At 37.6% G+C, this 27,484-nt stretch overlaps 1 protein-coding gene across 2 annotated transcripts in view; it reads left to right on the top strand.

Annotated features, from left to right (window-relative positions):
• The window catches only part of HSPA14 (heat shock protein family A (Hsp70) member 14), a 30,952-nt gene extending 5,160 nt beyond the window's left edge, over positions 1-25,792 (top strand). The window contains exons 4-14 of one of the 2 annotated variants that reach the window (XM_032244012.1): positions 5,667-5,715; positions 5,844-5,949; positions 6,763-6,853; positions 8,250-8,354; positions 9,381-9,542; positions 11,119-11,274; positions 12,800-12,902; positions 21,220-21,432; positions 21,855-22,028; positions 24,649-24,719; positions 25,578-25,792. In XM_032244012.1, the coding sequence (XP_032099903.1) occupies positions 5,667-5,715; positions 5,844-5,949; positions 6,763-6,853; positions 8,250-8,354; positions 9,381-9,542; positions 11,119-11,274; positions 12,800-12,902; positions 21,220-21,432; positions 21,855-22,028; positions 24,649-24,719; positions 25,578-25,656 (1,309 nt within the window). In that variant the 3' untranslated portion in view covers positions 25,657-25,792. Of the gene's footprint in view, positions 1-66; positions 1,988-5,666; positions 5,716-5,843; positions 5,950-6,762; positions 6,854-8,249; positions 8,355-9,380; positions 9,543-11,118; positions 11,275-12,799; positions 12,903-21,219; positions 21,433-21,854; positions 22,029-24,648; positions 24,720-25,577 lie in introns of those variants that run through there. The other variant, XM_032244013.1, reaches the window with a different exon arrangement.
• Positions 25,793-27,484: the final 1,692 nt, after the last annotated feature.

The raw sequence follows: 27,484 nt of genomic DNA, 5'->3' as shown, positions 1-27,484 counted from the left end.
CTGCTGGCTCCAAACATTCCCTTAGCAGGAATGTCCTCTTTGCAACATTGTTGCTTTGTTTTTCAGGGTGCTCTCAAGGGACCCCCAGCTACAGCAGCTCCCACAACCTTTTCAGAGGTGCAGTTGCTCCCTGTCAGAGCAGCCCCATGGCCAGACTGGGTGTGTCTGGGGAGCCCAGCCCCTGCACCAGCACCAGCCACAGCACTCCTGGGGTAGCCTCCACTCCGCAGACTCCAGTCTTCTCTTCCAGAGCTGGTTTTGTTTCTGGTGGGGATAGGCCCTTGACCAGTGAGCCCCCTCCAAGGTGGGCAAGGCGAAGAAGGCGGTCAGTGGCCAGGACTATCGCAGCTGAGTTGGCAGAAAACAGGCGATTGGCACGAGAACTCTCAAAGCGGGAGGAAGAAAAACTGGACAGGCTGATTGCTATTGGTGAGGAGGCCAGTGCTCAGCAAGACACTGCCAATGAGCTCCGCAGGGATGCTGTCATCGCAGTCAGACGTTTGGCAACAGCAGTGGAAGAGGCAACTGGTGCTTTTCAGCTAGGCCTTGAAAAATTGCTTCAGAGGTTGATTTCAAATACCAAAACTTAGGAACTGATTACAAAAGGCTCTGTTTCCTAAACTGGTATAAGTCTAGTTCCAAAACCTGCCTTCTGAATCCCTGGCTCCTTTTCTGTGTCCTCAGAAAAGAAACATGGATGAACCATTATTATCCACATAGTATGACTATTCTTACTAGTTCGTTTTCCCCAGATTCTCCACCAAATGGAAGACCTTTCAGAAACACAAGGGGTGGCCAAGTTCTAGAGAGCTGGTTTGTCCTAGCTTTGTCACAGATGTGAAACAGTTTACCTCTCTCCAGCGGTTTCTTCGTCTGTAAAATGGGAATCAATAATAACTCCTGCCCTGCCTACCTCACAGGGTTGTTGTGAGGATCACATGACTCAGATGTGAAAGAGTTTAAAAGTTTAAAAGCACTATACACATTCAAGTTATTGATGCATATGGCCTTGGCTGAGGTAAGGCACATTAGTTTACAAGATACGGGAGTATGGATGTATACTGTGACTTCATTGCTTGAATCTTTCCTTTGCTGGTTTAACTTGATTGCTTCATGGAGTTTGAAATCTTAATTTTTAAAATCCTTGTGTGGCTCATTAGACTTGTATAGTCACAACCCGTATTTGTACCTTAATCTCATACGTTTCCACTGCTGTCTCTGACATATCTACTAGCAAGCACTCTTTTAATAGTCAAACCATTTTCTCTCCTTCGTTTTACTGGCTCTTAATCTCGTAGCAATATAAGGAAATAAGAAGTGACAGGGACCCACTATAGTTTGTTATGGTTTATATCAATAATCTTCAATATAAAACATTGGCCGTTTTATAAAATATTAAATGTAAGGAAATTCTTTGCATTTCATACTATTTGGGTCCCTTTAGATGCTTAAGTTACATCTTTTAAATTTCAGTTGCCATTTGAACATTGTAGAAACAATTTAGATTATATCAGTTTCCAATCTGCTTTTAGCTGATTTCATTCTTTTCTGTTATTTTTTTATCTAGTATGTTATACAGGGCAAGCCCTAGAAAACTTTCCTTTCAAGGAGGTTTCCAAGGTTACTTTTCCTCAGATGTTGTAGACAGAAGTTTGTGTAGTTGACGGCATCTGGTAGAAGAGAAAAGCTTTGTTTCCCCCTTTAACTTTGGGAAGAGTAGAGGATGATGTGGATAAAGATTGTCTGCAATAGATGACTTCTTTTAAGCACTAGCCCTGAACAGATAAGTCCCGTCCTCTCCCCTAGACACACTTTGGGAGAGATGAAGGTGATAAGTGACACTTTCGATTTACTCTAGAAGGGAAGCCATTATTGTCTGTCATTAAACTAACTTAAAGCTTTCAGTGGTTTACGCAGTACTTGTTGGAATACAAATAGGAATCTTTGGAATTTAAAAGTTTTCCCGTAGTCTAGAAGCTGGAAAAATGAAAAAAGAGTGGGCATGTTGAGAGAGGGTTTATTTTCTATTTTTGCAAGCTCGAGTGCTTAGCTAAATGTTGGAAATGTACTTGGGTGGAGAAATGTTCGGAGCAGCAGTAGAAACATACCCAGAACCATGAGTAGACGGCAAGCGGGCTGCTATGCCAACCCAGGGGTGGAGGTGTGAGGCGGCTGGCGTGGTAGAATGTGCTGGGATCTAGTTAGAATTCCTGGACTTTCACGAATCCTGTCATAGTTTGTTTCATCAGGCAAATCACTTGCCCTTTTCTATTATTATTATTTTATTTATTTATTTATTTTTTTTTTTGAGACAGACTCACTATGTTGTCCAGGCTAGAGGGCAGTGGTGCACTCTCGGTTCACTGCAACCTCTGCCTCCCAGGTTCAACTGATTCTCCTGCCTCAGCCTTCCGAGTAGCTGGGATTACACACGTGTGCTAATTTTTGTATTTTTAGTAGGGACAAGGTTTCACCATGTTGGCTAGGCTAGTCTCAAACTCCTGACCTCAGGTGATCTGCCCACCTTGGCCTCCCACAGTACTGAGATTACTGGTGTGAGCCACTGTGCCTGGCCAATTCATGCCTCAATTTCTTCATCTCCAGATTGAGGGATTCGTAGTAGATGATTTTTTTTTTTTTTTTTTTTTTTTTTTTGCGCTAGTACCTTCCAGCTCTAAAAAAGTTTGAAATAACATAATAAAAGGCAACATGAAAGTGAAATTTTAATCGTAATATTTTCTGTCACAGGAGCATATGTATATTTCAAATACTGGTAACAATTATAGCGTTCTGTGGTATTAATATTTATTAATATGCTTATGAACTTGTAAGCACCACACCAGACATACAGACTCTTTGCTTTAAAGGAGCATATATTTAAGACATTAAAATAGCTACAGCTATATTCCTTTTCTCAATTGTCTTAAGCTACTATATGGAAAGATATGTGTCAATAATAGGTAGTTAGGTAGATTTTCTGGAAAAACTGAAGTACTTGAAAGAGAATTAGACCTGTATTCTATAAATCTATTAATGGTAGCAAAGTGCATAGACAGGAATTTCTTTGAGATGAAAGGAATGCTGCAGAAGAGAAATGGAATTAAAGTTTGGACATAGTATTGTGAAATTCAATGGGTAAAGTAACCTTAATGTGGGAATAAAAGTCAAGGGAAAGGTCTTGAATAAGTAAACGAAAAACAGGCTAAAAATATTAAGGGGAGGGAAATCATAATACAGGGAGACAGTGTGCAAGAAAGCAGACAACCAGGAATCTGCCTATGTGGTGGACCGAACCGTTACTACCTGAACCCCCCTTTCCAGCATTCCATAACTCAGGTTCCTCATTTATAAAGTGGGAAACTCATAATTGTCCTACCTACCTCACAGGGGTGTTGTGAGGATCAAAGGAACGGATGAATATATGAGCACTTTCAGATGTGTCAGGCACCGTCATGTAATGAGTGGGGGAAAGACCCTGGAGCACGAGTGATACACAACCATAGGATTAACTGTGCCTCCTCAAGTCCATCATGTAAACAAGGTGCTATGTATAACAACTTCCCACCACTTTTGTCTTTCTGTTCAATAATCCTGGTGTGAACAAATAAAGTTTTCACTTGTATGTGGTTATGGGTCAGTCCGCTAGTTTGGTATGATGTCTTTGATCCTTTGTTGCCTCCATTCTGTACATTGCTTTTTTCTTCTCTGCTAAGTGTTTTGTCTGTCTGTGGCCTTTGGAGCTACATGTGCTTTCTGTCTTCAGATGACGGCAGCCCTCTTTATACGGCAATTGAGAAATAATTTTCCATTTCTAAGAGTTCTGTAAATTCCGTACAATATCCTTGCTGGCACATTCTGTTGTCTAAGTGGTAGACAGCCTACACATAATAGTGTAAATTGTCCTTGTTGACTTAAATTCTAAAGGAAATAGAACTAGTAAGTGTCATGCTGAAATTCTAATATTGGTACAAAACCCACTATGAGCCACAATTTACGTAATAGTGTAAATTGTGGTTGACTTAAATTTAAAGGAAATAGAACTAGAACTTCTAATATTGGTGCAAAACCCATAATGTCTTAAATATATACTCCTTTAAAACAAACTTTATCTTTTCTTCCTACTCTTAAAGTGTTTGGGATGTAGTTATTAAATACTGAGCTTAGGAAAAGAAAGAAGCAAAGAGTTTAATGGAGAGAATACTGAACTTTGTATTGAAGGTCTGGATGCCAGCCAATCATGCCATTAGCTGTGTGACTTTGGGCAAGCTACTTAGTTATCTCCTGTCCTGTTGATATTTTAGGTGATAGAGAAGGAAGTAAGAGGAACCTGCAAGTATTTCAGAATTCTAAGCAAAATTAGTCCATTTTAAACCCCTTTTGCCTGCCTTTTTTTTTTTTTTTTTTTTGAGACAGAATCTCCCTCATGCAGGCTGCAGTGCAGTGGTGCCATCTCGGCTTACTGCAGCCTCGCCTCCCGGGTTCAAGCAATTCTCCTGCCTTAGCCTCCTAAGTAGCTGGGATTACAGGTGTGCTACCATGCCCAGCTAATTTTTGTATTTTTAGTAGAGACAGGGTTTCACCATTTTGGCCAGGCTGGTCTTGAACTCCTGACCTGGTAGTCCACCTGCCTCGGCCTCCAAAAGTACTGAGATTACAGGCGTAAGCCACCACACCAGGCCTTCTCTGCCTCTTAACAAGTTAATGTCCCTAGATGCTCTGTAACCCTTCAGCAACTAGCCACTATTAATTTTCAACTTCTCTTATTAAACATTTAAGGCTGGCCTCCAAATAGAATAGTCACAGCTCCTTGGAAGAAGGGTTTAATGGAAGGGTACTAGTCTATTTTATCTTAATTTCTAGATGACATTAAGCCAAGAATTAAAGATTTCTGTCGCTGCTCAAGGAACAGAAGTACTATGATCATATACAAGATTAGTGGGAGGCAACTTGGTAAAGTATGAGCAATAGCAGCCTGATAGAGAATACCTGTGCCAACCTACTGGCTCTGCTCCTTGTTAGCTTATAAGTCATTGCCCTGCTCTGAAGCGCTTTATCTCTGAAATAAGACCTGCCAGACACACCCCACCTAGGTGTTGTGAGGCTAAGGTGAGATAATGCATATGAAAACATTTTGTAGACTGCATAAGTTGCTTAAATCTGTTTACATATGCATATTTGTAGTACCCCACACCTTTCTATAAACAGCATTCCTAGTTTTGCTCAACCTTTTGGTTTCTGGAGTTGGTGCGTGTTCAGAAACCAAGCAACAAAGATGGTCTTAGCTACTGTGGTTTGCTCTTAGTTTGCAACCTTTCATCTCAGTGGTTGGGTCTTCAGAATCACAGGTGTGAAAGTATGGTATAAAATTGTGGCTATTATAAACAGTACTTCAAAATATATAGCATCTATTAATAGCAAGGCCAGAACAAGAAAGCTACTTTCAAATGCAAAGATTAGCACTTTAGTAGAATTACTGTAACCCTTATAAATATTCCATTTTTATCTTCTGTAACATTTGAAGACTTTTAGTATTAAGCAGCTTAATAATTTTGTTAATATTTTAATATTTGTTCAATGATAATTGAGAAATACAGTGTACTTTAAACTTTATATATCTCCAATACTGATTTTAATACTTAGCTATCTTTATCTTTCTTTATGGACAGCTCCAATGATCCACAAGCTCAGAAATATATCACGGAAAGTAAATGTTTAGTGAGTATGGTTCTATTATTGCTTCCCTGTTATACAGAGTAATTACCAAGGCCATAACATATAATGTTGATTCAAAACTTTGCACTGTTACTAAAAATTATATAGTATAATTATAATTTATTTTATAGGTCATTGAAAAAAATGGGAAATTACGATACGAAATTTGTACTGGAGAAGAAACAAAATTTGTTAACCCAGAAGATGTTGCCAGACTGATATTTAGTAAAATGAAAGGTATTGAGCAAAAGATATATGACAGTTACCTTTAATGATCTTTTGAAAGTTGACCTTAAAAAAAATAGTTAGAGGCATTTTTAGATCTTGGGAGAAGCAGAGTGATTGAACAGATAAGTAAAGACACACAAACCGTAGACCTGGTTGGGATGCTAATTGGCTTTGTGCCCTTGCCTTCCCTGCCTTTGATTTCACTATAAGTCATATAAATTGATTAGGCCAAATAAGAGTTTTCAAAATACATTTAGCGTCCAAGTAAGCTTGGTGAATAGTGGCACTTCAAGATTGACAATATACTGTAAACAATAATTTAGGCAGATTAAGTAGGTCTGATTTTTATCAGCAATTTTGACAAAGGCTCTGAGCGAGTGGTACTCTGTGAAACAATTTGAGAAATTCTGGAATAGATTTGTTTATAAGGCTCCCTTCAGCCCTGGAATGATGTTAAGAACTTGTGGGATGGAAGGCATCCTATTTAAATGTAGGGAACTAACATTATGACGTTGTGTCTTCACACGGATGCATTAGGAGCTCATTCTCCATGGAGTCACTCTACTTTAGAAGATGGTTAACAGTGAAGCCTAAGAGCCAGGCTCTTTAGAAAGCTAGTTCTATGTCTAAAAGATATTACCAAAACCGCAAGAAGTGCTTCATGATTTAAGAACGCAGAGAAGAAAATTGACATGAGGCAGGAGGTGGGGCAAGCAAGTGCATTGGAAAATATGTTTAGTGAGATCTGTGTCATAAATTAATAAATCTTAAAGTATCACTTGTCATTTTTTTCATCAGAATTTTATATTTTTTCATATACAGAAACGGCACATTCTGTATTGGGCTCAGATGCAAATGATGTAGTTATTACTGTCCCATTTGATTTTGGAGAAAAGCAAAAAAATGCTCTGGGGTAAGTATATGGGGTTTATCTTAGTGGCTTAATTAAAAGAAATACAAATTTCACAAAAATCGCTATTTAGTAAAAGGTAACATATTTGAATGTACATTAGGCAATAAAATTGTATTTGTAAATAACTTAGTAAGGTGTAATGATCATTAATTTTTTTTTTTTATGAAATGCCAAGAGACTGGGCATGGTGGTTCATGCCTGTAATCCCAGCACTTTGGGAGGCTGAGACAGGTGGATCACCTGAGGTCAGGATTTCATAGCCAGTGTGGCAAAACCCTGTCTCTATTAAAATACAAAAATTAGCTGGGCATGGTGGTGGTGCCTATACTCCCAGCTACTCGTGAGGCTGAGGCATGAGAATCACCTGAACCCAGGAAGCGGATGTTGCAGTGAGCCAAAGTCACGCCACCCCACTCCAGATTGGACAACAGTGAGACTCTGTCTCAAAAATAAAAAAAAAAGAAAAGAAAAGAAATGCCAAGAGAACATAAAATTATAGTGTACCCTCAGGTATTTCGATAGGAAACATTTTAAATTACAGGTTAAATTGACATTTATGAATCACTTTGCCTTAGTTTTCTGTAATTAAGGTTTATGTGGGAATTAAAGGTACAGTTTTAGAAAATATTTATGATTATTTCTTCACCTTAGATCTTAACATCTAAACAAAAAAGTTATATTTAGTTTTTACAGGTCATTATGCAAATGTATTGGTGAGCTTTTATGTCTTTGCTATGCAGGATAGAGTTTCACACAAGGCTCCGGGCATTGAAGTTGCTTCTGAGGCAGAGAATTGCCTTATTTACTTTTAAAAACTGAACACTAGGTTAAAGAAATTACAACATTTCAAGTGTTTTATAAGTTTGTCTTTCTAAAGTTTTTGAATAGGCATTTTTTTCATTCAATAAATGTGTATTGATTACTGTTTAAGCCACACTGTATTGAAGGTTGAGTAAATAGAGATAAATAAGACATGGTTTATGATGTCACAGAATTAACAAGATAATAATGATAGAGTGTGACAAGTACTTTGAATGGGGACACTCTGGATGGCACGAAGACAGGACATCTGTCCTAGACTCTGAGATCCCAAAAGACTCATCTTTTGAACTTTTTTTTTAGCATGGACATTTTTGAGAGCTTTATTTCTCTTATTCGGTATATGTGCTTTTTCTTTTCTTTATCAAGAAAATGGGCTCTGAACGTTATAATTTTAAACAGAAAGTGATCTCTTATAGTCATCCATTTGTTTTCTATATTGTTTGATCATTATACGCCATGTTCTTATGAAATCTTAGTGGCTTTTGTATAAAATCTTTAACAGAGCATTTCTAAAAATATAGACTGTAGAATTGAACATGTTGTGATAAATTCATTGAAAGCAAATTGTTCACAGAGAAGCAGCTAGAGCTGCTGGATTTAATGTTTTGCGATTAATCCACGAACCGTCTGCAGCTCTTCTTGCTTATGGAATTGGACAAGACTCCCCTGCCGGAAAAAGGTAAAAATCATATTTTCAGTTTTAAGTTGAGTGCAGAAAACATTTTAGGTTCTAACAATTATATCAGTAAAGATTGTTACATAATGAGTGGTTCCCAGCCTTTCCGGATGGAAAAACAGACTCTTGCCTAGAGTTTTTCAAATAGTTGAGAAAGATGTCCTAGGAAAGCACAGAAAGAACATAATGGAAGATTGAGCTTTTATGGCTTTGTCATATTGCCCTTATTTTGTCCTTGTTTTGGAGGAAGATTTGGAAATTCTAGGCCTGACCAGGTTCCAACTCAAGCTATGATACCGCTGATTTTTCTACCAATTCCAGTTATTACACATGTTTGCAAACAATAGGTACTTTTATATACATCTGACCAGGCAGGTGATGGGAAATTTAGCATGAGGTTTTGAGACTTCTTTTAACGTTGAAATACTAGGACATACTTTTCCCTAATATAGCTGTCAGTATGTCTCAATAGACCGGTTAGTTGTTCAACTTTAGAGAAGTTAATTCAGATGCAGTGTTAATTTAACATAATTATTTCACCTCATTATTTGTATCTCCCAGTTAAATAAATAAATATGTATAAATCACAAGGAAGAATTATTTTTAGATAAATGTAGGAATATCAAATTATGAGTTTTGATACATGGAAAATGGAGAATTTGCTTCTAATTTTGCATATATCTACAAAACATGCAATTGCAGTAGTAACTTGCATAATATTAACACATAGATTTTCTATGTTCAGTTCTCTTAAAATTCACTATAATCACAATGTTTTTAACTCCTTACTCAGAAGAATCCAGTTGTACCCACATGACTAAGTAAAAAAGAACTTTGACTTGGATGCAGAACATCTCGGCTCTAGGCTTAATTTGTCACTAAGTGACTATAGAAAGAAAACTGAGTTATTCATCCGAGATTTTCTATTTCCTCATTTGTAATTTAAAGGGATTAAACTAAGTGACTTCTAATGTCCAACTTAGTTTTAAAATGTTATTCCCTGTTAACTTACTTTATCTTCTCTTGAAGCAATATTTTGGTGTTTAAGCTTGGAGGAACATCCTTATCTCTTAGCATCATGGAAGTTAACAGTGGAATATATCGGGTTCTTTCAACAAACACTGATGATAACATTGGTGGTGCCCATTTCACAGAAACCTTAGCACAGTATCTAGCTTCTGAGTTCCAGAGGTGAGTATTAATGGCCTGAATAATACCTTCTGATTGAAGTTTGTCTTCACATATATTAATTTTTTTCCTAATTTATTTTAAATTATCCTGCTACAAAGAAGGATGTGGTTTTTTCATTGCTTGGAAACTGGATTTTTCATATCTAGAGTTATAATGTCCTGTCCAAGCAATTCAAAGAAGCAGAGTCCAGGCTGCCTAGTGCAGTGTGCCTGGATTTTCACTTAGTGTAAAGGGACCATCAGACACTGAACTGCTTGAGCTTGGATTTTAATTTGTCATGTACTGCTCTTCTGTCTGGATAAAGGAGTGTATAGGCACTGAGGCTTCATTGCCTTCTGAACAGTTTTTGAAAGTTTGGCTCTGGTGAAGATTGCATTATGTTATCTTCATATTCCAGTGAGTTACTGTCTTACGGAGTATTTATTTTAATTACTCATCTACTGCTAGGAATATTTCAGTCTTCTTACTGGATATAATTACTCCAAAATTCTAAGCCTTTTGGATGTAACAAAAGTCAAATATGTAAAGATTATACTTTGGGTATTGCTGCTCTAAAAAAAAAAATAACTGAAACGGTATTTTTGCCAGTTTGACTAACCTAATTGGTTGAAGAAGTCTTAAAGAAGTCGTAATGTCTCACTTGTTTGATATAGACCTGTATGGCTTTTGTTATAAAGATGTTTAAACAAATTCATTGATTACTACTTAGCAAGTAGTTTTGAAAATGAATTGATATTGGAGACAGCAAAATGTAATTTTACATATTTTGTTACATGTGTGAAATTTATTTGAAGAAGCACTTGTAGGTTTTTTTCTTCTTAATGCTTGACAAATAATTTTATCCCATTAAACAGTGGCTGTGCTGTGATTATAAAAGGTAACATAGGAGACTTTGACCCAGTTACATAAATCATCCGTAGCCTCTGTGTCTCACCTGGAAAAAAGTGATATCTACTCTACTTTCTTCAGAGTACAGCCTGTTATTACAATTACATAATGCAGCAGTTCATGGTTACATAATGTAGCAATTCAGAGTATTAAGGAAATTGGTAACCCATTTTTCTTGAGGTGACTCTTTTAGTTGCACATAGTGTTTTAGGAAAGTTTAGAGGGATTAGAAGCAAAACACTAAAATCTGGAATAAAATACTGATTCACTAATTTTATTTATCTATTTATTTATGTATTCATTTATTTTGAGACAGAGTTTTGCTCTTGTTGCCCAGACTGGAGTGCAGTGGTGCAATCTCAGCTCACTGCAGTCTCCACCTCCTGAGTTCAAGCAACTCTCCTGCCTCAGCCTCCCAAGTAGCTGGGATTCCAGGTATGCACCACCACACCTGGCTAATTTTGTATTTTTAGTTTCACCATGTTGGCCCTGGTTGGTCTCAAACTCCTGACCTCAGGTGATCCACCTGCCTCAGCCTCCCAAAGTGCTGGGATTGCAGGCATGAGCCACTGCACCTGGCCTGATTGACTAATTTATTATTGTTCTAATAAAGATTATCCAGATTTTAGTTACAATATTGTAAATGGCCCAGTAATTTTAAACTTCAAAGGCTATGTTTTTAATTTAGATCCTTCAAACACGACGTGAGAGGAAATGCACGGGCCATGATGAAATTGATGAACAGTGCTGAAGTAGCAAAACATTCTTTGTCTACCTTGGGAAGTGCCAACTGTTTTCTTGACTCATTATATGAAGGGCAAGATTTTGACTGTAATGTGTCCAGGTAAAACTGAAGTTCAAAAAACTTAAAAAAAAAATTCCAACATACTTGTTTAGGTATAATTTTCTTACCTTGGGTTTTTTGTTTGTTTGAGATGTATCAACCATCTATAATGTCTTTACTTTTGGGGTCCAGTTTTTGTCGGACTAATAGCTGTTACCAGAGTAATTACATCAGTCGTGATTGTTTGCCCTGTTATTTTATGGCTACAATTAGGAGTGTGTAAAGGCATCCTAAAACCTTCAACCTAGATTCTACAAGTGATTATACCTTTACCCAGAAAGTACAAAGGGAAGATGTGCTGTAGTGTTTGTGTTGCAGATTTGCTCATAATAATCATATGGCCTGTTCAAACCTCCCAACAACATAATAGGTGACTTTGAAGCATACTGAAATTTTCCAGGACTACAGTATCTTTTTTTTTTAGGATTCTAGTGACTGTATTTGTTCAATTCTCTTTTTATCTGTTTAGCTTCTTCACTTTCCTCTGGCCTTCATGAAGACTAGATCTGCACTGCCCAATAAAAGAGCCACTAATCACCTGTGGCTGCTTAAATTTAACTTAATTAGAATAACATTAAAAATGCATTTCCTCAGTAGCACTAGCTGCAGTTCAGATGTTCAGTAGTCGTGTGGGTAGTGATTGGCAGAAAGGTCTGCTGGGATATTTGAAGAAAGAATGCAGGCTACAACTCAAAAGATAGAAAAGGTGTTGCATTGAATTAGAATCTCTTTGTGGACAGACTATGTGTATTTTTCTAGTTCCAGAATTCCTTAGGGTTAAGTGTGTCCAAGTCCTCGGTATGTATTTGCTCTGTTAATCAGTAATTAAGAAATGAAATTTATAATTTTTCATTAGGGCTATTTTGCCATTGTCACAAGTTTTCAACCATAAAAGTATGCTTTAATGTCTATAGGGATTATAGATACTAATAGACAACATTAATTTTTAAGCCACTCATCTGCATTTAAGAAGCTCTGTATGAAGATTAGGGAGTACATTTTTTATGACCATCAATTTTTCTTAAAACTTTATCATCTGACAGCATTCAAGTTTCTCAGGGAATACAGAGGAACTAAACTTATGTACAACAGGGTCTCAAACTGTCAAGGAAAATCATTAGAAATAATTTTTAAAACTTTAACATATAAAAATAGCAGAAATGATGATTTGATTAAGGTCAGTAGGCGTATTGTTGGGAGTGCTATGTGCCGGGTATGTATTTTTGATGTTTTATTTTTTGGAAGCTTATTAGGCCATAAGCAAGCTGGACTTTCACTTGAATTTGATACTATCTTCATATATATGTAGATGAATGACCTAGACCCTTCTTCCTCCATGATATTGTACTCCTCTTATTTAATACTTTATTCTGGTGGTAAACCTGTCATTCAGAGAGCTATCATATTGCGTTTTGGCATTACTCTTCACAAGAAAAAGAAAAGTGAAATTTGTTTGATTGTACTAAGCCCTGTTTTGTTTTTCTCTTATGTCTTTATGTGTTTCTCTGTGTGTGTATGTGTACAGAGCAAGATTTGAACTTCTTTGTTCTCCACTTTTTAATAAGTGTATAGAAGCAATCAGAGAGCTCTTAGATCAGAGTGGATTTACAGCAGATGATATCAACAAGGTAATGCTTTTATATTTTTCTCAATTATTTTAGGTGCATCAGGCTTGAACTCAAGGAAATAGCTCTTGGTGCTGAAAGAATATTTTTATGCATTTAAGTGTTTTCTTAGTTTGTGTTAATGAATAAGGAAAAATTGATTAAATTTTTATTAATGGCTCTGGTGAACTCATATTTATATGTTCAGTTTCCTAGCAAAACAGAATAATTGCTTTCCAGTGTGTTTCTTATATGTAAGAAAGACATTTGAATACTTACTATGTGCCAGGCACTGTTTCTAAGAGTTTTACACAAATTAACTTGTTGAATACTCACAGCAGCTCTGAGGTAGGAACTATCATTTATCCCCAAGGTAAGCACTGTTACTTATCCCAGTGTTCTAAGTGAAGGCACCAAGGTACAGAGGTTAAATAGCTTCCCAAAGATCACATGGTAAGTAATAGAGTCCAGATTTAACTCAGCATTCTTCCCGTGTCTACTCATAACCAGTACACCAGGCTGCTTCTCACTCCTTGCTTAGGAACATATTTTTAGACTTTCAAAAAAAATGCCAATGTTTAGTGTTTTCTTTTTTTCCGCTCATTGAAGATACTCTTTTTATAAATTTAAAACAAGCCAGGCATGGTGGCTCATGCCTATGATGCCAACATTTGGGAGGCCAAGGAGGGAGGTTTGCTTGAGCCCAAGAGTTCAAGACTAGCCTTGGCAACATAGTGAGACGCTCTCTCTACAAAACAAATTAGCCTGGTGTGGTGGTGTGAGTCCTTCGTCCCAGCTACTTGGGAGGCTGAGGTGGGAGGATCGCTTGAGCCCAGGAGGTCAAGGCTGCATTGAGCCATGATTCATACCACTTCACTCCAGCCTGGGGACAGAGCAAGACCCAATTTCAAAAATAAAATAAAAATAAAATGTATATGACTTTTAAAATTTTCATTATTAAAATAATAAGTATTGATATAAGAAAATTCAGAAAATACCAAAAGGCAGCTATATTTGCAACTCATCTAGTTTGTATGCTTAGTTTTGTTTGCTAGCTGTATTTTGGTGAGTTTTAATAATATAACTATTAATAATAGTTATAATTCTGTATGTACAGTTTTGAATTTTACTTAATTTGTATAATATAACCAATTTCCCCTCCATATTACTATAGTCTATTAACACAATTTTAAATAGATTGCTAATGTCCTAAAAAAGGAAACGCACTGTCAATTTTTCACTGTGGTCCTACTGTTGACACCTCGGTTGGGTTTTTTTCCTCCCTGTAAGAGAATGATGCCTGTCTTTCTGCAGAGGGTTTTATCATATTTAAGATTATTCTTTAGGGTAGGTTCCCAAAGTAAAATACTAGGTCAAGAGTATCAATAGCTTAAGCCTATTTTTACCTCAAGTTATTTTCCAAGAGAATTGAATTAACTAATAATTCCATCAGCAATATATGAGTATACATTTTACTATAGTCTTGCTGATGTGAGTTTTATTATTTAAAGATAAATTTCCAATTGACTATTGCAAAAAGATCTTTTCACTTTGTATTTCATTGGTTACTAGAAGATTTTTTAAAATATTTATTTAATTTTGTGTCTCTTTGTGTGTAAATTTTTATTTATAAGCTATCATGTACAGCAGTCTTCCTTTGAGGCATTTACTTTGCTGTTTAGTTTTGGTCCTGCTAGGGAGGAGGATGTTTGACTTACTCTTGATCTTTGACTCTGATTCCGCCAGCTGCTTTGCTTAGATGGATGGCAAATATGAAATACAGTTTTCTTTTCATTTGTCTATAGTTTGACAGTTTTATGTTTTTAGTTTTTTTTTTTTTTGATGTCTGCTATATTGTGACAAATTTTTTTTTTTGCAATTTAGTTCAGTACTTTTTTTTTTTTTTTGACACAATGTGGCAGGCATTTTGCTAGGTGTTTGAAGGCTGGGAGGTGGATTGTGAAGAATGAGGCATGTCGTATGATGGTGGTAAAACAGTAGTGGAAGGTGCGTGGGCTTGGAGACAGACCCACCTGAACTGGAAGCCTCATGGTTCTAATAGTTCTAGACTGGGCAAAACACTTCATTTCCTGAGCCTTACTTTCTCTTCTGATGAGAGTGATAATACTGTAAGTATAACTCTCTCGATAGAGTTGTTTGGAGGTTAAATGAAACATCTGTGGCACAGCCTGTTGCATATCGTGATAAATAAGCATCATTTCCTTTCTTCATCAACTGGTCATGAAGCCCTGTCATTTCACTATCACTAATATTGCAGTTCTCAGTTGCTTGAATTGAGGGGAAATAGTTTTAGGTTTGAAAATGTTGTTCGACATTCCAGATATTTCTAAGATACAGGCTTTTCAGAACTTAATAATAGGAAATTGTCTTCTTAGTTTGTTGACATTGGTACAGTAAGAAAACAACCCTTACCTCTCAGCAGTTTTCTGCAACACTTAGGTTACAGGTGGGCAGCTGAAGTTGGCTGTGGGTCCACTGCTGGGACTCTTTTCCACTTCTGTTCTGGGACCCAGGCCACAGGAGCAGCTGCCTGGGCCTCTGATGACATAGGTGCATGTCAGTGTGTTTGCATTCAGTATCACAGCAGGTATGACAGTGGGGCAGAGAGATAGACCCCACCTGCCAAGTTGTGGGAGTGAGTAGGGTGGGTAATCCTTTTACAGGGAAAGGGGAGTGAATGATAGGGATTTACATGCATTCAAACATTTAATCCTCACACACGCTCCAGGAGGTAGGCGCTTTTATCTCCACTTTCAGATGAGGAAACTAAGGTTTCCAGAGAGCTGAAGAATTTGCCTCGCAGTCCTGAGGCTGGCACTTAGACATGGTGAGGCAAGGACTGGAACTCAGGCGGTCTGTCTCTGTCACCATGCTCTTCATGCTTGTGACCACTGCCTTCTCATTTGGGTATGCGGGGGTCTAGTATGAGGAGTGTTTGGTTTTTCTCAGAAGGAATTCTCTAATCTCTTGCTTGAGGAGGTCAGGTGTCTGGCCTGAGAGCAGAGAGCTCCAGGGTTCTGAGCTTCAGGGTTCTTATCTTGAATGTGCAGACTTTTCCCTTCCTCTCCTTGTTTCAGCACCATGCCCCATCCCTGTTGCTGCTGTGTCTTTCTATCTAAGTCCCTCCTTGAGTGTGGGAGAAAGTGCAGGTGGCCACCTGTTTAGGTGAGGGAGCAGCTGGGGGCGGGGGCGGGGGCAGGGGCAGGGGCAGCCACTCCACATGTGTGCTCCCTTACGTTTTCACTTCTGTGCCTCACCGTCACTTTCTGTGGCATTTGCTACCTGGAATCCTATGCATCAAACCACCCTGCCTCTCTTCGGTTATCTCAAACTTCGTCTGCATTAAGACACTTACCTCTTTCCAGCTTCCAAAATTTGTTGACATCTCAAACTCAAGATCTCTCTTCCATTTAGTTTGCCTTTCTATCTTTATACCGTCTTAAATCCCTTTGTTGTCAGCTTAGTGGGCTTTGTGGAAGGGAGCTTAGATAAACGGATGTGGTTAATCCCTGCATTTTAACCAAGCTCCTAGGTTCTATAGCTGCAGTTTTCATAGCTCCATAGCATTTCATTGCATTGATGTATCGTCATTCATCACACCCATTCCGTATGTTGGATGTGTATGTTACACAACAGTCTTTGTGACTCAGTGGATGTCTTCCACTTCCTTAGGATAAAATTCAGGAGTAAGTCCTACATTTTAAGACTTTTAGTATTTGTTAACAAATTGCTCACCAAAAAGCAGTTTACTTTCTGAGTAGATGTAAACCTTAATTGTTAACATTACAGTTTTAAAGTTCTCTTTGTTTACAGTTCTTTTTTTCTGAGAGCTTTAGAATTATTTTTTCAACTTAAAAATAAAATCTCGTTCTTTTGACACAGTTGCATTGTCTATAAAATAACTTGGGATGATGTAATAACTTTATAGTATTTAGTTTCCTAATCACAAAGTTGGTATCTATTCGGATCTTCTTTAATACTTCCTTATGTGTTTTCTTAATCCCACAGCTCTCAGCTATAATTTAATAGTAAACATTATTGCTCTTGTAAATGAGATTTTTTAATACTTTAGTCTTCTAATTTGTTCTTGCTGATAAACGAGGTAGCTTGTGATTTTACCTATTTATCTTACATTCTGTCACTTTATAAACTCTTTGGATTACTGATTTTTAATGAATTCCTGAATTTCCTAGGCATATATTCAACCTTGTTTATTGATTAACCCACAGATATAATTGAGCACACCTATTCTATGCTAGGCAGATTCTAGACACCTGGGATACAGTAGTAAATATGGCAAAGCCTTTGCCGTCGTAGAACGGACAATATAGTGAGGATATACAGGTGATAAGAAACATAAAATAATGTCCAATTGTGATAAATACTATGAAGAAAATTCAGCAGGATAAGGTCCTAATTGGTGACAGAGGGTGATTTTTTCAGGTCACAGTCCCCTCTGAGGAGGTGGCTTTTGATCAGAGTCCTGAATGAAGTGAAGTGACAGAACAAGCCATGTGAACATGTGTCATTGTCCCAGGCAGAGGAGCCGCAGGCAAGAGTGGGAGTGGTGCCTGAGGACCAGCAGGGAGGGTAACATGGGCCAAACTGAGTAAGCCAAGGAGAGGGTGGGCAGAGGTGAGCTTGGCAAGGAAGCTAGGGCCCAGATCTCCGGAAGGAGCATTCAGGACTCAGTGTGAAGAGCTCACTGTGGATAGACGTAGGGGTCTGGATTTGGGAAGAGGGTTATGGGCTGGAGACACTTTTGTCCCTCATGTGCTCTTTAAAGCTGTGAAATTGGATAAGTGTACCTACGGGGGAAGTAGAGCCACAACAGAGAAGAGATCCCAGGACAGGATCTTGGAACAGTTGCAAGCCAGAAGGGCATCTGGCATAGGGGATTCTGGACCAGCCAGTGAGAAGGAGGAGAACCAGGAAGACAGGCAATAACATGTCCCTAAGGAAGGGAGAGAGCTGCTGGCCTGTGATGCCGGATGTCTAGTACGGTGAGGCTTCACCTCCTTGAGGATTGACCCTTGGGCTTAGCCGTGTTGAATGACTGGTTAGAGCAATTGTAGGGGAGCTGTGGAGATAAATGCCTTACTGGAGCAGGTTTAATAGTGGGAAGGTGAGGTGTTGGAGACAAGCACAGTCAGCTCTCAAGTTGTGTTACAAGGGCAACAGGAAAATGGGCTGGGCTGCGGGTACTGGGAGAAGGTATATCTGTAAGTGAGGAGACGTTTCTCTAATATGTTCCCTTCTGTTTGAGACTCTGTCCAAAAAAAAAACTTAAGTTCTGATCAAAGCAAGCAAATATAAAACAGAAGCCCAGGCTGGAATGCTGTGGCTCAGTGTCACATCACTGCAACCTCTGTCTCCCAGGCTCAAGCGACCCTCCCGCCTCAGCCTCCTGAGTAGGTGGGACTACAGTTGCGTGCCTTTTTGGATTTTTTGTAGAGACAGGGTCTCTGTATGTTAGCCAGGCTGGTCTCAAATTCCTGGGCTTAAGCAATCCACCCACCTCAGCCTCCTAAAGTGCTGGAATTACAGGCATGAGCCACTGTGCCTGGCCAGAATTTAAATATTTTTATGAAAGCTGGACTTCCTTCTTTTGTTCCTTTTATTAGGGGAATACTGTTAGACTTTTACCAACAAACATTGATTACTGGTAGTTGGTTTGAAATAGATTTTATCATATTGAGAAAGCTCGCTCTTTCATTTTGTTCTTTCTTGACAGATTCTCTGTCATCTGTCATCCAGGCTGGAATGTCATGGTGCCATCATGCCTCACTGAAGCCTCAAACTCCTGGGCTCGGGTGATCTTCCCGCCTCAGCCTCCCAAGTAGCTGGGACCACAGGTGCTTGACACCACACCCACCTGGGCAATTTTTGTACTTTTTGTGGAGATGGAATTTCACCATGTTGCCCAGGTTGGTCTTGAACTCCTGGGCTCAAGAGATCTGCCCACCTCAGCCTCCCAAAGTGCTGAGATTACAGGTGTGAGCCACTGCCCTTGGCCTTTTCTATTTTTAAGGGAGTTTTAATATGAAGTGGGTATTGTGTTTTTACATATGTATTTTTGGACACCAGTAAGATGTTACGGGTTTTTTTATATTTATCTTAAAGCTATGTAATGAATTAATAATTTTCCTAATATGGGACTATTATTGTGTGCCTAGGATATACCTTACTTGGTTATGAGAAGGTATTCTTTTGTTGTTTTTCTGCAATAATATATAATTTTTATATTATTTATGCTAAGCGAGCATGAATGGTTAGATGGACCATTTCAGGCTTCTCTACTTTACCTATATTGCCTGAACAAACTGACCCCTTTTAACATAAACACTGACAAGGGGAGCAGTCCTAGTTTTTGGTGGCATTGGTCTAAAGGAGGACCTTAGCTGCTTGGCTCCAACTCATCCTCTCATCCCTGGATGAGGAGCTGTCAGTGGCCTCTTCAGGACCACTGATTATCAGTAGGTCCAAAGTTGCCTCTATAGGAGAATCAGAGGCATATGATTCTCAGGCATCATCTGAGCAAGGTGTCTATCATAAGCTGAGTGTAACAACCTTATCCCCTAAGCTGGGTTTAGTTCTTTTCTGATGTTTCCTCTCCCCACCTCCCTTCTTGTATCCACAGAGCATGACTTGCTCTTAATAACCTCTTCTAAGGTTTTGACATTATAAGCAGAGACAACAGTGTCTGCTGCTTCTCCCCCTCCTCTTCTTTTTTGCCCTCTCTGCCTCTCTCACTCTAATCCTCTTGAACAACTCCTGAGATGCACTCAAAGAAATAGGGAAGTTAATCCATTTTGACTCAGGTGCTGAACTTACTTAGAAGGCCTTATCGATGAGACATCTCAGGAAGTAATTAAGATTAATTGGAGTTATAGGGGTGGGCCCTGATTCAATAGAATTATTGTTGCCATGAGAAAATAGAGCAGGCTTTTGCCACCCTCCCTCCCCCTCCCACCAAAATGTACCAAAAAAGAGGTCGTGTAAGGACACATTGAGATGGTGGCTACCTACAAGCCACGAAAAGAGACCTCAGAATGAAACCTACCTTGCTGGCATCTTAACTTTGGATTTCCCAAACAAAGTTGGCTGGGTGTGGTGGCACACACCTGTAGTTTCAGCTACTCGGAAGACTGAAGCAAGAGGATCGCTGGAGCATCACTGTAGCCCAGGAGTTTGAGGCTGCAGTGAGCTGTGACCACACCACTGTATCTCCAGCCCAAGTGACAGGGCGAGACTCTGTCTCCAAAAAAAAAAAGTATTTTCCACGGTTGGTTTTTTTGGTTTGTTTTTTGGATAGCACCACTTACTGTTTATTAATAAAGCTTTTTGATGTTAAATATGAGAAATTTGAAAAGGCATATTCTGCATTTTTGTTCTGGTATTTACCTGGGATCATAAAATTTTAGAGATTTCTCTTTTTGCTTACCTCCAAAGGGATCTTTTGAAGATCGTTGCCAAGGAAAACCTTTTTTTAAAAAAAATATATCCTTCAACTGATGTTCTTCATGCTCGCACCTGGAGATTAATAGAGTATCCCTCCTTACTTCATACTGATTGTGAAAGAGGCCTAGCTTTCATCAGTTGGTCCTCTTCTCTGCTTTAGTGAGCTTTGATCATAAAGACTGAAATAGGAAGTGTCTATTGATTTCCCTTCTTAGCTTATGTATTAATTCAATATTCTGAATGTCCATGGACTCGTAAGTGTTCAATGAGGATCAAGGAGGAACTTAAGGGATCTATAATTTAAGGGAGCAATTTTATATGAAGTTGTTCAGACGAGATTGAATCAGATGGTACCAGCAGCGTAAAATGCAGTTTTATAAAACCTCTCCTTTTCCTCAAGAAACTGAAAATATTCATCTACAGTAAAGGCAAAGAAGTTTATGACATAGTTTTCACCAAGAGAATAGCAATTATTTGTTACAAAAAATGCTTTAAGATTCAAACTTTAAAAAAAGACTTGGACAGTACAAAATATTGATATATTTTCTATTCAAGTGACTATTTGTGGTTAAGCCTCTTATGCACAGTATTATGAACGACATATGTAGCTATAATGTATTTTCTAATAAGTGCTGAGATTTCCTCATTTTAAATTTTACTGTGAGTAAAGAATATGTTAAATATGTAGAATATGTTAAATATGGATGTTTATAGGTTAAGTATAACATATGTTAATACGTAGGGCTTTTTTTGAATTTTATCATTACACGTGATGAAGATGACTCAGCCTATTACACTTAATTTTGAGACACAGTATTCTTCTAAAAATAAACAACTGAAAATTATTTTTATTCTCTAGGTTGTCCTTTGTGGAGGGTCTTCTCGAATCCCAAAGCTACAGCAACTGATTAAAGATCTTTTCCCAGCTATTGAGCTTCTGAATTCTATCCCTCCTGACGAAGTGATCCCTATTGGTGCAGCTACAGAAGCTGGAATTCTTATTGGGAAAGAAAACCTATTGGTGGAAGACTCTCTTATGATAGAGTGTTCAGCTAGAGATATTTTAGTTAAGGTATGCAGCTTTTCTATACTTTCCATAAAAATAGTGCAAATTAATTCCTGTAAGTTTTTATACATACCATGATGTTACAATAAACCGTTTTCTGTATACTGGCAGAGGTTTTAAATTTAGATTTATAATCCTGCTTTAAATGAATGTCATATATTCTTTTAGTTAATATTTCTCTAACATGTTAGTGTTATAGGAAAATAAAAGTTAGCTATAATATGAATCATCAGCTAATGTAGATAGAGATATGTTTTAATATGTTTTTAAATAAAGTGGAGTGGGATTAAGGATTATCTCTATTTTCTTCTCTTTGCCTAGTGTCCTGATTATCAATAAGGAATATATATCTCATTTACAATGGGAAGATCTTTTTCAGTTGTAAAGATAAATACCAAAGGCTATGCACCTTGTTTCCCGCTAACTAGGGTGTGGACGAATCAGGAGCCAGTAGATTCACAGTGCTGTTTCCATCTGGGACTCCTTTGCCAGCTCGAAGGCAACACACATTGCAAGCCCCTGGAAGCATATCTTCAGTGTGCCTTGAACTCTATGAGTCTGACGGGAAGAACTCTGCCACAGAGGAAATCAAGTTTGCACAGGTGAATACATAAAGTTATACACATTAAACTGTACAACTTTTCTTTCTGGATTAGAATCAGTTTAATATCTTATTACAAAATGTATATATATAAAGGACACCTAATACGTTTTTATGGTGGATTTTATGAAGGCTAGTTTATGAAAATGAGCTTCTGTCTACTCATTTTTGAAAGAGGGAAGAAATAGGCATTTTTAATTTGAAAGAGTTCTGGGTATTTCGACTGCTTCTCTGAGGTGCTCCTGGCCCACCTTGGAGTTAGGTAAGTGGAAGGGGAAAATTACATTTTTTGGTTTATGCTAAACACACACTCTTGTGTGCATTTTACAGATGATTAAGAAGTTGGCCTGTCAGGCGATCACAAGGTCCGAAGTTCGAGATAAGCCTGGCTAACATAGTGAAACCCCCTCTCTACTAAAAATACAAAAAAAATTAGCTGGGGGTGATGTCTGGCACCTATAGTCCCAGCTACTCAGGAGGCTGAGGCAGGAGAATCGCTTGAACCTAGGAGGAGGAGGTTGCAGTGAGCCAAGATCGCTGCCCTCTAGCCTGGGCGACAGAGTGAGACTTTGTCACAAAAAGAAAAAAAAAAAAAGAAGTTGGCCTGTGATAGCATATATCCTTTATTTTCTTGGTCAAGCTAGGGTTTCTTACCAGGTTGGTTTCATTTCTGAGCCCATGACATGTTCTTTCCATTGTGCCATGCTGCCTCTGAGACAAAATAGGTTTGCTTTTTTTAAAATGCTGCATGCGTATTTCATACTATATGATCCTCTGTATGCTTTACAGAGAGTGAGGTAGAGCCATGTTGTTTACTTAGAAACATGTCTGAGAAATGCAGTTGCATTAAAATACAGACACACACGGACTGCAGAACAGTATTTATATCTGGGAGCATGAGTGCGTGTGAGGAGGTAGTGTTTGAGTAGGGGTGCATTTTCAGAAATCCATGCATTTATACAGAAAATATCTATAGATGCTTAAACCATATTACAGAAACTTGACAGTAGGTAAATAAGTTAGAAGGTACCAAGAGGGTTTTTTTGACTTTTGACACTTAACACTGAATTTTTTACAAAAAGCAGAGGACATGAGCATGAATTACTTTTATAGTAAAAATTAAATACAGGTAACAAGAATGTATGGTATTGTTTTTAAATATATATATATGCACATTCAGAGAAGTCCAGAAGCAGACTAAATGCCTAGTTTTTCTGGAGGAAAACAGGGTGTTTATTAGTGATGAGGGTGTGTGTGTGTGTGTGTGTGTGTGTGTGTGTGTGTAAAGAGATAGATATTCTTAACTCACACATTTATTTTATTTTTCTGTTGTTTTTGAGATGGTGTCTCTCTCTGTCACCCAGCCAGAGTGCAGTGGTGTGATTTCAGCTCAATGCAACGTCCACTTCCCAGGTTCAAGCGATTCCTCTGCCTCAGCCTCCTGAGTAGCTGGGACTACAGGCATGCACCACCACGCTTGGCTAACATTTGTATTTTTAATAGAGACAGAGTTCCACTATGTTGACTAGGCTGATTTCGAACTCTTGACCTCAGGTGATCCGCCTGTCTCAGCCTCCTAAACTGCTGGGATTACAGGCATGAGCAACTGTACGTGGCCACATATTTATTTTCTAAACCCAACAAAAGAATAATTAAAACACACACATGCATAACATGCCTGGGCTGCACCTCAGACTTAACAACTTGGAATCTATTAGTCAAGTTTTAAAAGCGCTTCCAGATGAATTGGTCTATGTGTGTCTGAGAACCTTACCATGCGTCAAGTTTTTGAACTCAGATAGCAGCCCTAGTATTTCCTTAGCTGTTCTCTCACACTTCCTTTACCTTTTCTCTTCACATCCTCTCTGAGATTCCACAGCTGCTGCAACTATATCCTAACTTAAAGATGCCAGGAGGAGAGTTAGTCATGTAACACTGAATTTGGAAGAGAATCTTTCAGAGTTCCCATCTGTTCGAACCTTATTTTACAAATGAGTAAAACAAGGTACATAGTAACTTACCTAAGGTCATTAAACTAGATCTTGGCAGAGCGTAAAAAAATCACTGCAGAACTTCAAATCTGGTTTCTTGATATTCCATTCGTTAGGAAACTGAGGAATTTTGTAATAAATTCATTACCATCTCTTACTTACAAATCTTAGTTGTACAAGAGTTTGCCGTGTTCTTTTAAGTAGGTGGTTTTCCAAGTGTATTTGAAGTGCTTGATATTTTTTTTTTAAGTATATATAGAAGGCTTGCCAAATTACAATTTGCGTGTTATTGGGAATGGCTTATTTAACAAAAAAGAAAAGTAGACTCTATTTTCTGAGACTAATAGTACATCTTAGAAACAATTATTTTAATCTAGGACATGACATTTAGAAGGGACAGATGAATTACTTATTTTATATGTCCTCCTTCTGGAAGAGACATTTCAAATTTACAAAGCTTCACTCCTGTTTTCTGAATTCTGTTGAAGTGGTAGACGAATTGAAAACTACCCTATTTTTAAAAGTTTGTTTCCATGATAAATAAGCTTTGATCCTTTGCAACAATTGATACATCAGTTCATTTGTATGTCAGAATGCTGAATTGTCTTTATATTATTTTTGTATAAACAGGTTGTACTCCAGGATTTAGATAAAAAAGAAAATGGATTACGTGATATATTAGCTGTTCTTACTATGAAAAGGTAAAAGATTAAACTTCTGTTGTTAAGAAAATTCAATTCTATACTTGACCATTTTTTGAGTTTGCTGATTTTTTTTACTCGTCGTCATTCTAGAAAAAAAAACATTAAAAAACCTACAGAGGGTTTTTATCAGTGAATTACATTTTTTGCCCCCAAAATTACTATATTTTACAAAGAAAAGTATATCTCAAATCATTTGCATTTTGAGTATGTTAGGAACCCTTTATTTTGGCTGTCATCAACCTAAGAAAATGATCTGTGCTAAATTTGAGATGTAATTTCTAGTGTAATTTTCTAAGGTTTATATTACCGTTACTATTTGTCCTATGAAAGGGTAAGTTTATTTCTTTATTGCTACAGAAAATCTCTAAGAAAAAAACTTACTAATTAAATTCAGCTATTGCCATTTTCCTAACCACAAGCTATCCATACCACTGTGTATTATGAGTAAATCCTCTCCAAATTAACCTTAAAAGACAACTTATTCCATAAACGATACTAAGGAAGAATATACAGTTCATCAGGGTGAGTTTGCCTTGACCTAGACTTGAAAATAGCATAATGCATCTTGAGCTTGTATAAAGTCTCAAACTTAAGATGTTTATCATCATGGGTTTTCAAGAAACATAACCGTGATTCTTAGTAGTCTGGAAGGAAGTTCCTAAAAGCAACTAGTTAAATATATGACTCTTACTAAATTTAAAGACACTGAGATTATGTTTATTCTTTACCTTAATACCCTTCTTTTAAAAATTAAAATTAATCCTTGTTTACTGAAAGCCTGCAAGTAACTTGTTACAGACTTTGTGTTTTTATAAAATGAGCTTATGAAATGTTCTTTACTTTTTATCTATTTAGGGATGGATCTTTACATGTGACATGCACAGATCAAGAAACTGGAAAATGTGAAGCAATCTCTATTGAGGTAGCATCTTAGTGTTTTAGAGAAACCAAGAATTTTTAAAAATGAGAATATCAACATTTGGTTTTGTGTATAAGTGGTGTTTGTATTAAAACGCTTTTTTTTTCAATGAACTATGTAAACTTTTTATTAAACTACAATATATTAGTAAGTGTTGGAACCCTTGTTTGTTTTTGATGTACAATAACCTCTTATTACTGGTAAATATAAGAAAGGCTTTTTATCATGAAGCTGTTTAGAATTAAACTGAGTTGGTTGAAGGAATTTTCTATAACATTCAATTTTAAAAAGCCTTCTGTTGATTCTTGTTAGATAACCAAGAGAGCAATTAAAAGCCCTTGACATTAATTGAAAAAAATTGCAGGACCATATACAAAGTAAATGTCTTTTTGTGTTTGCTTTTTTGTTTTTAGAGACAGGATCTCACGCTGCCACCCAGCCTCAAGTACAATGGTGAGATCATATCTCACAGCAGCCTCAAACTGCTGGGCTCAAGCAGTCTTCCTGCGTTAACCTCCCATGTTGCTGGGACTACAGGTGTGCACCACCACACCTGGCTAATTTTTTTTTTTTTTTTTTTTGGAGAGACAGGTCTTGCTCTGTTTCCCAAGATGGTCTCAAACTGCTGGCCTCAAGTGATCCTCCCACCTTAGCCTCCCAAAGTGCTGGGATCACAGGCACGAGCCACAGCCATTTTTAAAAATAAACTGATAAATTCAACAACGGGGAGAGAGACATTTACTTTTTACAGGTTTCGTTTATTTATTTTCCTCCAACAAACATGTTTTTCTTTTGAAATTAAATAATCTCTTTAGGGCCAGACACAGTCGTTCACACCTGTAATTCCAGCACTTTGGGAGGCAGAGACGGGTGGATCACTTGAGGCCAGGAGTTCCAGACCAGCCTGACCAATGTGGTAAAACCCCATCTCTACTAAAAATACATAAAATTAGTTGGGCATGGTGGTGTGTGCCTGTAGTCCCCGCTACTTGGGAGGCTGAATCACTTGAACCTGTGAGGCAGAAAGTTGCAGTGAGCTGAGATCATGCCACTGCATCCAGCCTGGGCAGCAGAGTGAGACCCCCCTCTCCAAAAAAAAAACAAAAAAAATCTCTTTAGTTTGAAGAGAAGGCTAGCCACATTCTGTTGACCAGAGAACATTCACTAGAGCCCTGAGATTCTCAATGGGTTCCAATGAAAAACTTATTCTCTAAATAAAGCAAGAGAACTCATCTACCCACATTGGGGGAAAAACTGGAAGGTGGGCAGTGTACAGATCCTGTTTGGATTTAGGGAAGGAAAGGAATAGCACTACTGACTTTATTGGTCAACTTTGCATGTTTGTTTGGTTGTTTTCCGCAGACTTAACAAATCTGAAATTGTCATCAATCAGTCCTCTATTGCCCAATGAAATTCTTCTACATTTTTTCATGCCCTCAGGTGACAAGTGGTTTCATGTGTGAAGTTTTGAAAGATTTGCTGCAAAATTTTCTAGGGTTTTTTATCTTTCAAGGTGCAACTAGCTTTAAAATATGTAGTGTTAAATTAAATATGTATATATTTAAATAATATGGGGAAAGTAGTCAAGTAATAAAAGTATTACATAAATATGCAAGAGAAGTTTTGAAGAAGTCATTTTATTTTGGATGTGTAAATAATCCACTTCAGGGGTCAAATTTTTTATATAATAGGCCAGACAGTAAATGTATACATATTTAAACATTTTTATCAGCAAAAGTTTATTTCAAATTATACTTTTGCCTATTTACATCTGACATGTATTTTTATATTTGGCTCAAGAACAGAGCCAAATATAAATTAGCAAGAAATATTTACAATGTGA

This window comes from Sapajus apella, unplaced genomic scaffold, assembly GCF_009761245.1.
Source record: "Sapajus apella isolate SASKATOON/1434 unplaced genomic scaffold, GSC_monkey_1.0 scaffold53, whole genome shotgun sequence".
Lineage (NCBI taxonomy): Eukaryota > Metazoa > Chordata > Mammalia > Primates > Cebidae > Sapajus > Sapajus apella.
This window is presented reverse-complemented; position numbering and strand designations above follow the sequence as displayed.